Source organism: Melospiza melodia, chromosome Z (genome assembly GCF_035770615.1).
Source record: "Melospiza melodia melodia isolate bMelMel2 chromosome Z, bMelMel2.pri, whole genome shotgun sequence".
In the NCBI taxonomy this organism is placed as follows: Eukaryota; Metazoa; Chordata; class Aves; order Passeriformes; family Passerellidae; genus Melospiza; species Melospiza melodia.
In genome coordinates, this window is record NC_086226.1 from 28,239,876 (window position 1) to 28,254,218 (window position 14,343).

General features: G+C 45.2%; 1 protein-coding gene across 3 annotated transcripts; it reads right to left on the bottom strand.

Annotated features, from left to right (window-relative positions):
* Positions 1-1,249: 1,249 nt before the first annotated feature.
* On the bottom strand, positions 1,250-13,880 carry LOC134431732 (IgGFc-binding protein-like). 3 transcript variants are annotated; one of them, XM_063179873.1, is made up of 14 exons: positions 13,757-13,880; positions 12,511-12,577; positions 10,284-11,537; positions 9,236-9,552; positions 8,450-8,780; positions 7,413-7,876; positions 5,969-6,530; positions 5,233-5,825; positions 4,451-5,024; positions 3,307-3,506; positions 2,741-2,922; positions 2,542-2,701; positions 2,012-2,298; positions 1,250-1,546 (listed from the first exon to the last, which is right to left on the bottom strand). In XM_063179873.1, exons 2-14 carry the CDS (start codon positions 12,569-12,571, stop codon positions 1,492-1,494), a joined length of 5,040 nt encoding a protein of 1,679 aa, XP_063035943.1. In that variant the 5' UTR covers positions 12,572-12,577; positions 13,757-13,880; the 3' UTR covers positions 1,250-1,491. The 3 variants fall into 3 exon arrangements, with proteins under 3 accessions (XP_063035943.1, XP_063035942.1, XP_063035944.1); XM_063179874.1 differs by adding an exon at positions 1,835-1,867 and having other exon boundaries at positions 1,506-1,546; positions 2,542-2,922; XM_063179872.1 differs by having other exon boundaries at positions 2,542-2,922.
* Between the last annotated feature and the right edge of the window lie 463 nt (positions 13,881-14,343).

Sequence of the window (14,343 nt, forward strand, 5' to 3'; positions counted from 1 at the left end):
ATCCAAGCGGGAATGGAGCAGAAACAGAAAGAAGAGGTGGGAAGCGAGAGAGGGGGAGTTCAGCATGGAGGAGGGAGACTGGGGAGGGAAGGTCTCAATGTGGAGCACAGCGCCCCAAACACTGGGGTCACAATGCCCTGAAATTTGGGGTTACAACATCTCAAATTTGGGGATCATATTGTCCCATTCTTTTTGGTCTCATTGTCACAAAATTTAGGGTCCTCCATTTTCAGATCAAAACATCCCAAAATTGGGGGCCAAAATGCACCACACTTAAAAGTCATTATATCCTACATTTTGGGGTTAAGGTGTCCCTCACAAAGGGGTCACAGTACCCCACATTTATGGGTAACAGTACCCCCCATTTTTTGTCACATCATCCCACATTTTGGGATCACATTGCCCCACTCTTTGGGGTTGCAAAGGCCCTCACTTGGAGGTCACAATGTTATACTCTTAAAGGCTACAGTGTCTCACAATCTGGGGAAAAATACCATACATTTTGTGGTCAGAATGCCCCATAGTTCGGGGTAACAGTACCCTATGCATGGGTTAACATGCCCCACCCTTAGGGGTTGCAGTGCCACACATTCTTGGGTCACATTGTCTCACACTCTGCTGTCAAGGCACCTCACATTTGACGGGTCACATTGTGCCACATTTTGGGGTAACAATTCCCTGCATTTTGGGGTAAAAGCACTTCGTGCTTGGGGATCACATTGCCCCACACTTGCGTGTCACAGTGTTTTACTCTTTGGAGCCACAATGATCCATGGCTAGGCGTCACTTCGCCACGAATTTGTGGGTCATGGTATGTCCACATTTTGGAAATACCACATGATTTAGGGTCAAATTGCCCCACAATTTGGGGTCATACTGCCTCACTCTTTGAAGTCACATTGCACCGCACTTTGGGTCAAACATATCACACTTAGGGTCGCCGTGCTACCCACTTTTAGGTCAAATTGCCCTACAATTTGCAGTCAAACACCCCACATTTGGGGTTGTGATGTGCCAGACCTGGGGGCCATGGTGCTACAAATTTAGGGATCACAATGTCCTGGACTTTGGGGTCAGAGTGCCCCATACTTTGGGACTGCAATGCCCCACATAAGGGTCCCAATGCCCCAAACTTGGGGGTCATATTGATCCACATTTAGAGGTAAAATATCTCTACCCACTGGGATGATGACCCCCCCCACCCCAATTTTCCAACTTAGCAAATGTCCCTCAAATTCACACCCCAAAAAAGCTTTTAGAAGCATTTATTAACTGTTGTATCAAAACCAGCCCTTGGCAATATCATTTTTATATGGGAAAAAAACACTGGGATTTGGATCTTTTTCACCTGAATGCGATATATTTCTAGGTTCCAGGGTGTGGATGGCACATCAAGGCATTAGGATCCACACAGATTTAATCCATTTGAGAAAATGGATTTGAGGCAAAATCCAGAATTTTCCCAGGTTTTGGGGAATTTGAGGTGGATCCTCAAATGGGATAGATAGGAGCATCAACTTCCTGACGGGTCTGGTGGGAGATGTGGCTGGAAGAGAAAGAAATACTTAATTTTGGGCAGAAATGAGTCAGTTTTGGCAAAAATGCGGAAGCATTATGCAAAATGGATTATTAATGTGCAAATAATGGGTCTTTTTATGCAAAAGTGGGTCAGCATTATGTGCAATGGCCTGATTTGGGGGAAAGTGGCTAATTTTGGTGGAAAAATGGTATTTACTATGCAAAGTGGCTTGTTGGGAAAAATATCTCATTATTGGGCAAAAAGACGCCCCTTATAATGCAAGATGGCTCATTTTTTGGCAAAGCAGTTGCTTACCCGGATCGTTCCCACAGGATCCTGCCTCAGTCGCTGCGGATGAAACCAAAGAAACTGGAAAATTCCTTCCAGGATCTGCCCAGCCCCTCCCCCACTGACATTATTGCCAAATTTATGAGTGGGAAAACATAATTTTCTTGGAGTTTGGGGTAAATAAATTACTGAGGAATTACTCACCACCCAGCAAAATCCCGGGATTTCCACATGTCCACCACTTCTCCAACACTCTGGGCATCACGTCCGTCTGGAAGCTTCAGGTCATCTCTGGGGTTTCCGTTGAAATTCCCACAGGGGGCACAGAGACGGGAGGCCAGGCCTGAGGTGACAGTGATGGTTGCCTCCCCATCCCGGGTGATGGTGATGGACATCCCAGAGCGGTGGCTGATGGTGACATTCTCAGGGGATGATGCTACAAAGATGGAGTCAGAGATGGTGGTGGGGGGCTGGGTGAAGAGGCCATTGACCTGGGAAAATAAGAGAAAATTATTAAAACATTATAGAAAGCCAGTTTGTTCCTGAGCAAAAGGCTCTAGCTTGGCAAGAGCCAAAATCACTCTTCTCTTTTTTCAAAAATGGCTCATTATCGGGCAAAATTGGTCTACACCAGACAAAGTGGCTCACTACCAGGCAAAATCTAGAGAGATTTTTGCCCAGTTCTCTCTAGATTGACCCAGACCACCCTTAACTCCCTTACCTGCTGCACTCACCCACACCTCCATGTTGCCATTGACGCTGACAACGCCCTCACGGACAAAGACGATGGCAGCCGTGGCTGCGGGGACGTTCGTGTCACGACATTCGCTGACCTCCACCACCACCTTGAACCAATCTGGGGCCTCCTCATTGCAGAGGGCTGACACCTTGTAGGTGCCACTGGCCAGCAGGGGCCCAGTGGCACCATCGAAGGTGGTCATGGTGGCTCCAGGTGTGACCTGGCAGTGGCCTTCCATCCTGGCACACACTTGTGCCCCGTCACGGGTGATGCACACCTGGTCCTGGGGACACTGTGTGTCCCGGCACACCAGTCCCCGTGATGGGTGACAATGGCATTCCTTGGAGCAGTTGTTGAAAGTGACAGTCTCACCTGCCTGGAACAGGAAATCTCACAGATTAAGCATAATCTCCCAAATTTTGGGGGAATTTCCTGAATTCCAAAGGGGGAAATCCTAGAAAGTGAGAAATTCGGGTGGATTTGGGGAACTTTGGGCAGCTCAACCAGTTAATAGTGACTTTTTCTCTCCTAATCACAGATTTTTTGTGCTGTCCTTTTTTCTCAATTATTAATTCATTTTTCCTGCAACTCCCTTGCCAATTGTCGGGTTTCTTCCCCCAACAATTGTCCTTTTTGCCATTAATTGTCCTTTGTTCACCCCAAACCCTCTACATGAGGCAGCTCAACCCCCAGCCTGGTTCCCAGAAAACCAACCCCACCAGTCCCCAGGCTCAGGTGTCACCTGTCCTTGTCACCTGACCTTGAGGTAGCGTCCCCTGTGGAGGCAGCCACAGCGCTCGGGTGACACGCAGGTGTCCCCATCGAAGACGAACCCCTCGTCACACTGACACCCCTCAAAGCACCCCCAGCTGCAGCGGGCGGGGCCCACCAAGGCAGCACAGGTGAGATCACAGGTGCGGGTGCAGAGCTCATAGTGGCTGTTTTGGGGGCAGGACAGGGCTGGGGAAAAAGAGAAAAAACACCATTGTTGGGGCAATTCCAAATTGTGCAGGGTTTTGGTCAAAATGTGAAGGTTTTCTGAAAAAAAAGTAGTTTGTTTTTTTAAAATGTGATGACATCTTTTGCAAAAAGCAAGTATTTCACCTAGTTTTGGCATTTCTATCAAAAATGGTTCTTTTCTTATGAAAATTGGTGTGAGTTTTTTGTTCTGTTTTTTTTTTTTTTTTAATTTAATGGCATCATTCCAAAATGGCGTTACTTCTCATATTGGAATATTTTAGTAAAATGTTATAAATATTGCTAAAATAGTAAGTTTCTTCAAAAATTTGAGGTTTTTTCCTCCAATTTTAGCAAAATTGGAAAGTTTTCTGCAAAATATTTTTTCCAAACTGAAGGATTGTTTTTCAAACTTAGAGGAAAGAAATTCAAAACTGGGGGAATTTTTCAAAATTAGTTAGTTTTTAAAAATGGTAAGCAATTTTTTCAGATTTTGAGGCATTTCTCACAATTGAAAGTTTTTAAACAAATTTGAGAGACAACTTCCAGATTTTAAAGGAACTTTTGCATAAAGGGAGGATCTTTTTTTTTCTAAACAGAAGGAAATATTTCTAAAATCTCAGTGAATTCTTTCAAAAATAGAAGAAATTTTTGAAATTTGATTTTTTTTTCAGTTTTTAAGATTTTTTTAAAATACTGGAGAACATTTTCTAAAACTTAAAGGAATTTTTGCAAAATGTGAAGATCTCTTTGAAACGCAGGGGAACTTTTTAAAAATCTGAGGCAACGTTTTCTAAAATGAGGAAAATTTTCCCTAGCTGGAGGAAATTCTTTGAAAAACTATTTTTACAAAACTTGAGGGATATTAGTTTGGTTTTTTTTTCCAGGAGAAAACGTAGCTTTTGAGGAAAAAAGGACCTGAAATGACAAAATTCTTCCTGACTTACGGCAGAACTCCTTTGTCCTCCACGCTCCGACCGTAGCGCCAGCAGCTTGGCAAGCAGCGGCGTACGCCTGCAGCGCATGGCACAAGGTGGCGCGGTCCCCGCTGGCGGCGCAGACGTCATGGACGCAGTGGGTGAAATACTCCATGGGGCTAACGCGTGGGTGGCACCCCCGGAATGGCCCTGCTGCGTCACGGATGATCCCACAGGATCCATTCCTGCCGTACATTGCCTCCTTGGCGACATCACACCTGCTGCACACACCGTCATCGCAGCCATCACTGCACGCTCGGTCCTTCTCTGGAACCTTCCAGGAGGTGACAAATTCCTGGGTATTTTCCACCAGTGCCCCATTGGGCAGCCGGAAGTCATCACTGGGATCTCCGTCATAGTCGCCACCCAAGCCGCAGAGCCGGCCACGGTAGATGTCCGGGACAGTGATGAGGAGGAAGGTGGCTGTGTTGTAGAGGATGCGGATTCCTGCAGCAGTGTGAAGGATGATGTTATTCCCCTCTTGGCCAATTCGGAGGTTCTTGTCCTCTGTCACCAGCGGGAGGGTGTAGCGCTCCAAGTCCACCTGGAATGGGGATAGGGTGACATGTGTGACACTTTGGAACTGTCACTCCACAGAGACAGTGTGACTGTGGAAGGAAACACCCACCCTCTATATAATCATGTCACCATGGGAATCACAATATCCTCCCCACAGTTGACATTGTACCCACGGATGGACACCACCACCCTCTTCATCATCACCACATCACTGTGGGAGTCTCCAGACTTACCATCACCTCCCACCTCCGTCCCCGCTCCATGGTGACGGTGTACCCGTGGATGGATACCACCACCCTCCTTATCAGAACTGGGTCAGCGTGACTGCCTGCCTCATGCTCCACCAACACTGTGAAGTTGACCAATCGTCGTGCTGGCTCGCACACCCGCGCCAGGATGTAGGTGCAGGATCCCGGGATATTGAAGGTGCGTCCATCAAAGGTGACATAGTGGGGATCTCCTGACACAACCAACCGGCCATAACCAGTGGGGTGACATCCCAGCACACCATCTTCCACCCGGCACTCCTCGTGGGCACCACAGAATGCCTCCTGGCAGGTCACTGTGCCATTGGCACCACAGCGGCATCGCTCCCGGCATGAGGGGTAGAATTCTGTATCCTTTTGGTAGTAGTGACCAAGGTACTCACAGCCACACTCAGAATGGGGGACACAGTCAGAGCCGCTGAGGACATAACCGGTGTCGCAGAAACAGCCCTCGGAGCAAGGAGATGCAGGACAGGAGGTGGAGACGGAGGGGGTTTGGCAGGTGGGCTGGCAGGGGCTCCCACAGAGCTCATAGTGGGAGTGAGGGGGGCACGAAAGAGCTGGGGAGAAAAAAGGAAATAGGGAGTGAGGGAAATATCCGAAGGGACTGGGAGTCCCTCAGAGAAGGAAGGAAGGATGGATGGGGAGGGAGGCGAGAGAGGGAAGGGAGGCTCCCATTTTCCCCCATCCCACCCATACTCACCACAGAACTCCGCCGTCCTCCATGTCTCCACAACCACCCCACGACTCTGGCATGCAGTGACATAGGCAGAGACACCTTGACACACAGTGTCACGGTGTCCCTTGTAGTGACAGGCATCGAAAGCGCAGTCCTGCAGGAACGGCTCCGGGTTGATGACACGGTGACACTCCCGGAAGGGTCCCCCTGCTCGGGCGATCACCCCACAGTACCTGTCCCCGCGGTATGGCTGCACCTTCACCGCGTCACACACCGGGCACTCTGCGCCACAACCAGCTGAGCACCCGGGGACGTCCCCCACTTTCCAGCTGTCACCCAGCTGGGTCTCATGGGAGGCGCGGTGGCCCGCGGGGGTGACAAAGTCATCATTGGGGTCACCATTGGCATTGCCACAGAGGCCACAGACAGCACCAGAGTAAGTGGTGGGGAGGATGACACGGGCGTAGCTGTACCAGTCAAAGGTGACAGTGAGACCGAAGTCGGTGGTGACAAAGCCATGGACGCCACGGTAGAACACGGAAAAGTGGGGGTGGGTGAAGGGAAGAGACACAAAGGCACCATCCACCTGTAGGAAGGGGAGTGACACAAGGAGTGGGGAGAGGAGAAAAGAGGTTTTAAATCATAGTTTGATAGGTTTTTTTTATTTTGGTTTTGTATTTTTATTTATATTATAATTTTAATTTATATTAAATTTTCAATTCTATTTTCTCTTTTTACATTTATTTCTTTTTATTGACTTTTCACTGGCTTTCATTTTTTATCTTTATGCTTTTTATTCTTATATACATTTTTGGGTATTTTTATTTGAATTATTTCTATATTTTAATTTGGTTTTAATGTATTTTAAGTTTAATGTAATTTAAGGTAAAAATTGTGGAAAAATAGGAAATTGGTAGAAAAAGAGGGAAATTGCAACAAAAAGTTGGATTTAGAGGGGAAAGGAGGAGTTATTGGGAAAAAAAGGGAAAGCATGGGAGACAAAAGAATTTCAGGGAAAACAGGTGATTTGGGGGAACTAAGAGGACTGAGAAAATAGGATTTTTATGGGAAAGAGGTGATTTTGGGGAAAAAAGTAGTATTTGAGAGATAGAAGGGGGACTTGAGTGAAAAGAAGGGTACTTGATCAGAAAAAGAGGAGAATTTGCAGACAAAGAGGCTTTTTAGGGGACAAAATGAAACTTTGTGTGAAACCAAGGGTGAAAAGGGATATTTGGTCAAAAAAACATATTTGGGCAGATAAAGGAGATTTGAAGAATTGGAGGAAGATTTGGGTGAAAAAAATGGGGAATCTGGGAGAAAATGGAGAATTGAGAATTTGGCATTAAAAAGGGTAGTTTGGGGGAGAAAAGGAAGACTTGGTGTGGGGGGGAAGGTAATTAGGAAATGGAAAAAAAGGGGAATATGAGGTAATTTGGGGATGAAAGGGATTCCTTGAGGGGTTGCCCACCTTGACCTTGCGTGGGTGCTCCTGGCTCATGCTGATGATGGTGCCATAGACCTCCAGGTTGACGGTCTTGGTGAAGGACACGGCGCGGCTGCCACGGTGGTTGTTTTCCACGGTGACATTGAAGGGGACCAGAGTGGGTTTGGGGGTGCAGAGAGCAGCAAACTGGTAGATGCAGGAGCCCTGGAAGTCAAACCTCACCCCGTCAAAGGTGGTGTAGTGCGGGTCACCCGTCCCGATGCAGGTGTAGTGCTTGTTGGGTGTACACCTCACGATGCCATTAACCATGACACACTTCTCGTTGGATCTGCATGCCCCTGGCTTGCAAGTCACTGTCCCTGAACCCTCACACCGGCACCGCTTCTGGCAGCTCCCATCTTCCCAGAATTCCTCGTGGAGCTTGTAGGAGCGATTGTTGTGGAAACAAGCAGAGATGGTGGTGCTGGGGTTGGTGGTTGCCTTGATGTCTACAAGGGATTTAAGAGTTTGTGAGATGTCATACAGGGATGGTCCTTAGGAAGCCCCAGTGGAATTCCATGTGTTGTGGACACCTGAAGTCAAATCAGGAGGCTTAGAAGTATTTTAGGGAGAACCAACCAATGCAAGCCTTCCCTGAAAGGAGGTGTTGGGTACATTGACATCTAAATCAAACTGGAGTTCAAGATACCCCCCACAGGGACAACCCTCAGGAAAAATCTTAGCACAATTCCCTGGTTTTGGGGCAGCAGGAGTGAGATCAAGTAGATTTTGGGGTCATTCTTTCCCCACTGGTTTTGTTCATGCCTGTAAGTGTTGTGGAGTCAGTGAGACACCAAGCAGGGATGGCCTTCACGGAAAATGCTGGTATAATTCCACGTGTTATGGACACCTGGGGTCAGATTACGTAGGTAAGTGGATTGTGGGATGTTTTGGGGTGAAAAGACATATTGATTATGTTGATGTCTACCACCATTGCTCTAAGCTAATACCCGCAGCTGAGCTCTCACATAGATCCTCTTGCCTCTTCCCCAATATCCTCACAGACACCCACATGAACTCACCACACCCCTCCATGCCCTGTGCAGTCTCCTGGTCTCCACAATCTTCCTGGCATGAAGGATCTGTCCAGCTTTCTGCCCAGTCCTCACCACCTTCGCCGGGAATACCATTGGGAACCATGGCTTCATCATCTGTATCCTCATTGAAGTTGCCACAGAGGCCACAGCTGGCCCCAAAATAGCTGCTGGGCACTGCCACCATGATAACCTGGTCCTCATCATAGGTCACCTGCAGCCCAAAATCTGTCTGGAGGATGGTACGACCTTCATTTTGGAAAATCTGGACTTTTCCCTCTTCCAGGATGGCTGGAAGATTGGTGGGTTTGTTGTTAACCTTGTGGGGTGGGAAAATGAGGAGGAGAGTTAAACCTCAGCAGGTGGTTCCCAATCCCACGAAAAGCAAATATGTACAAAGGGAGAAATGATTTTATGAATAATCAATTTGCATTATAAATCAGAATTTTTGCCCTACATCACACCAAGAAAAGCTCAAAGTCCAAATCTGAATAATTTTCCACATCCTCTGAGTTAATCTTGTTTTTATGGAGACCAGGATTGAAGAAAAAACACATTCCACCTGGAAAATTGATTTGGAATGGAAAAAATTCCCCAAATTCCACAGGTGTGGCAGTTCTGCTTATTTTTTAAGTTGAACATCAATATTTCAATGATTTATCCTCTCACACTTTTTTTGATATTTTTCCTTGTTTTTTGAAGTTTAAACTCGGCCAGAAATTTTAATCCACTTGGAACAAATTATTTTATTGGAATGATGGATCTGAAACTCACCTGGACTGGCTTGTCCTCACCAGCACGGATGGAGACATTGTAGGCATAGACAAAGACATTGGCCAACGGCTTCTTGGATTGATCCTTGCTCCGCTGCTCCTCCACAGTGAAGGGCTCCAGGGTGGGGTCAGCCCCGCAGTACCTGGCCAGGGTGTACCTGCAGCCACCACGGGGGGACACGGAGGCCCCATCAAAGGTGTGGTACTGCAGGGATGGGGAGCCTGTGCAGGTGCCCAGGTAGTCGTGGCGGCAGGAGGGCATGCCCTTGTCCAGGTGACAGCTCTCCTTATCCCGGCACTGCACCTGCCGGCAGGGGTCTGTGGGTTTGTTAGTGACAGAGGGTTAAATTCTATTAATTGCTTATATTATTGATATGTCTAAGTATATATTTGCTTTATCTTTTGCATGCTTTTGTATCGGATTTGTAGTTACACATAAGTTTTTCTATATTATTTATAAATATATATATTATCTCTATGTTTGTTTGGATATGAATTATTTATCCACATAATGCTTATGTACTTCCATCATACGGAATTACTAAAAATATAATAATTGTATCTGATTCTAAATAATGTATAAATGTAAATTTGTCACAGACATGTTATCTCATATATATATATTGTATTTGTCTCTAGACTTTGATATTTATTATTTATAATATGTTTATATTTATAGATAGGGATTTTTATGTATTATTTATGTATTTCTCCATTCATTCTTATTCATTCATTTAATATATTACATTTAGGTTTTTACTGTTATTCCTATATATTTGTGTCTTAGTATTTTTTTAAAAATATTGCTATTATAATATTATATTTTATCATGTAATGTTATATATTATTGTAATACAATAATATTATTATGCAATGCTATTATTTTTATTTAAGAGGTGTTTGTCATTTGAATGATTACATATAATTAAATATAAATTTAATTATATTAAATATTAAATAGATATAAAATTTAATTGCATTAATTATCTGTTATTGATATCTATATAATTCAATATCATTTATTGCTATCAAATTCCACCTCCACTCACCACTGTCGCAAGCTCCCTCTGCTCCATAGCGCTTCCCCTGTCCCATCCCAACGTTCCACACCCCAAAGGCCGCTGTCTCATGCTCCACACGATGGATTCCAAATCCGCTTCCCAAATTTATCCCAACCCATGAATATTCTGTCCCAGGGATCTGCTGCCATGCCACACTCCCTAATGGTCTCTTGTTCAGCAGTATTCCAGAAGCTTCTGCTGTCTTGGCCACTAGGAGGATGCGGTTGTCATATCCCTCCAGTGCAACAACGCTGTAGGAGTTGCAGTAACTGTAGGAGTCTGGGATGCTGACAAAAAAGGGCTCAAAGGCTACTGCACCACTGTTCTCACCACTGCCCAACAGAAAAACCTGGACACCATCTTCAGAAGTGAGGAACAAGCCCTGCGGGGATTGGGTGCCAAAGAGCAGAGAGTGGTTGGGTTGTATATCTCGCGTGGTTTTGGTGACTTCACCATGACCCGTGACACGCGTTGGTTGGGCAGCGGTGATGTAGATGAGGTTGGATTGTCCCTGGAAGGGCACTGGTGGCACAAGGAAGGATTTTCCCCACTGCGTGATAGGGTGGAGCTGTTCCACCACGTGATCGCAGCGGCTCAGCCTGCCCACACAGGTGTGACCAGTGAAGACGGCCACTGGTCTCTGTGCCACCACCCGCGTTCCGGAAAGATCGGCTGCACTTTGGATCTGTGCTGCTTGGAACGGCTCCAGTGGGATGGTGAGGGTGGAGCCACGTCGATGCAGCCGTCCACGGAAGGTGATGTCAGCGTTGAGGTGGATGTTGACTGTGGTGGGTTGATCCCAAGCAGCCACCACAAATTGGGCATTGCGGGTGGGGCCAGGGTTGGGAGTGACCACGTGGTATTCCGTACCCCACCTGTGGACCGGGATAACGACAGCGGAGTCAGCTGCAGTGGGTTTGTCGTTGACCATCACTGCGGTGACGGCGGCAGTGGTCTTCACCACCACAGCATTTTCAAAAATTTGGCTTCCCACCATCTCGGCTTGGGGTGGGATCTTCACCAGGACTGGTTGGTTGGCGGCTGCTTGCACTGTCATCCGTAATCCGGGTCTCTTCATGGATATGGTGGCAGTGGTGGATGGGGAAGGGCCAGTGAGGAGGAGGAGGCGGAAGTCGCTGCGAAGGGTGCGCTGGTCACCATTCTGCAGGAAGGCCACCAGGAATTCATCACCCAGGTGAGGTGGTGACATCTCAGAGGTGATGCTGGGGGTGTGGAAGAGAGCTGAGGGGAGGAAGAAGAGGGGTGGGTAATCTGACAGATTTTTTGGTAATCAATTCATTATTGATTTGATGGATTATTAAATTGATAGATTTCTGATTTTATGCAGATTTGATTGGTTAGATGGATAATTGGTTTGATGGACAGCTGATTTCATGGATCACTGATTGCTTGATTATTGTTTTAGTGGACTACAGATTTGATAACTTGATCAATTCGGTAGGTTATTGATTAATGGATTATTAATTTAATGGGTTCATGATTAGATAAAGTATTGGCTTGATGGACCTTCAATCTGCTAGACCTTTGATTTCATTTGCTAGACCACTGATTTCAAGAAACATTGATTTGATGAAACAGTGATTTAATGGAATATTGAGTCAATAAATTATGGAGCCAATTGACTTTTGAGTCAATGGATTAATAAATTGATGGACTTTTTATTGGACAGACTGTTGATTTGATAAGTGCTAATTACATGGGTCATTGGTTTTGATTTGACAGTTTATTGAGTTTATGGACTATGGATTTGATTTGATGGGATATTATTTTGGAGAAAGAATTTAAACCTTGATCTGACAGATTATAGCTTTGCAGATTTGATGGACTTGATTAATATTATGAACTATTAATTTGTTGGATCACTGATTTGATAGAGTGATAATTTGACAATTGATTTGATCAATTTTTCATACATTCATTCTCCAGTTAGGAGAGTAAACTCCAGTTGGTAGAGTAAACTCTGAAAAAATATTTAATGAATTAGGTTAATCTGTTGGATTATCATTCACTGGAATAAACAGTTTGAACAGTCATGAATTGTATTGAAATCCCAATTAATTCCCTGGAAAAAGGATGGAGCTTTTGGGTTGGGTAATCCTTCTTCTGTGCTGGATAACCCTTATTTTGAGGAAATTCATTATCTCAGGGGAATTTTATAGCTTTTGGGGCATCTCTCCAACCTGTTTCAACTTACCCCAGAACATAAAATTCCAAAACCATCTCAGCACATCTGCTTTTCCCAGGCTGCGATCCATGATGCTCTGGGTGAAAAAGGTAAAAAACCAGTCAAATTCTGATATTTTTTTGAAATTTCACTAGAATTTTCCCCAAATTCACCATTTCTTTATATAAAATACACAAATCCCCAAAATCTGATTCAGCCTTGTACTCATCCCAAAAAACAGTGTTGTGCTGAATTTGTCCCCAAAATCTGTTCTTCTCATTCAAGGCATCCTCAAATTCACTACTGAAATTGCATTTACTAAAAAATGTGAATTTTATTCCACCTGGTGCAAAAATTGGCTTTTGGGGGGGCTTTTCCACATGTCTTCCCCCACCATCCCAGGTACCTTTCAATCTCTTTTCCTTTTTCCTCTTTCTTTTCTTTCCCCTTTACCTCCTTATTCCTGTTCCTATTCCTATATTTTTGTAATTTTATTTTTCCCTTATTTTCCCCATTTTTTCTTTTGTTTCATTTTTCCAGTTTCTCCTCTTTTCTTCAGATTCCATTCTTCCATCCAAATCACCTTTTGGCTTTTCCATTTCTTTATCTTTATTCCCTTTTCTATCCCCTTTCCCCCTTTTTACTCCTTTCCTTCACTTTTTAAATTTTCTTATCTTTTTATCCTTTCCTCCCCCTTTTCCCTTTTTCCCCCTTATTCCTAAAACATTCCTTAATTTTTCTTTTCTTCACCCTCCTGTGTTTCCTTTTCCTACCCCCTTTTCTCTTGCCTCACTCTTTTCCCTTTTTTCCTGCTTATTCCCCCTTTTCCATATTTTCCCCTACTTTCCTGCCTTCTTTCCCTGGTTTTCCTTTCCTCCCCTTTTTTCCTTTTTCTCCCCTTTTTTCCCTTATGCCACTCTTGCCCATTTTTTAATTTTTTCCTCTCTTCTTTCCCTATTTTCCCTTTCCTCCCTCTTTTTCCTTTCCTCCTTCTTTTTCCCTTTTCTTCTCTCTTCTTCCTTTCCTTCCTTGTCCCCCTCTCTCATTCCCTTCCAAACCCTTATCCTGCCCTTTTCTCCCCCAAATCCCTTCATAAGTCTTCCAATCCCACTGCTCCCAGGACCAGACCCAGGGCTGGGGTGGCAGGGGAAGGGAGGGTGGAGGTGGGGAAAGGGGGGAACTTTAGGAGTCTTCAGATGGATTTTCCCACTTCAGGGAAAATCTTTCCTGCCAAAAAAAAAAAAATCAAAGTGATCAGATCTACATTTGCCCTTACCTGCCTTGGGCCCTGCTTGATCCCCAGGTTAGCTCTGTATCCCCAAAGAGCTCCGTTTTATCCCCAAAGCTGTGAAGAAAACACAATCCCAGGACAGCAGATCTGGCTCCTCCCTCAATTATTTTTTAATTTTGGCAGAAAAAGGGGAAAGAAAATGACTAATCCAGGCACCCCCAGGGGATCACCCCACCCAATGACGTGAGATAATTTTTGGCCAGAAAAGGTGAAAACAGAGAGAAAAACAGGGTTTTTTTTGTTAAAACTGATGTCAAAAATTGGCATTACTAGATATCGAGGTTTTTTTGCCCAATGTGGTTTAAATTATTCCACAATGACAAGGAAGTGATGGAGCAAATATAGTGTAATTCTTTGAGAAACAGAGGGTGTAATTTGGGCAAAAAAGAGGGGAAAAGGGGAAAAAGGGAAGGGGAGGAAGGGATGGAATAAAAAAATCCCAGCATTTTGTGGATTGAGGAATTGATGGGATCACCAGGCCCATGGCATGAGGTGCTCCAAGGGGAAATGCCAGGTCCTGCCCTTCACAAGAACCTCTGCAGTTCCAGGCTGGGGCACAGTGGTTGGGAAGC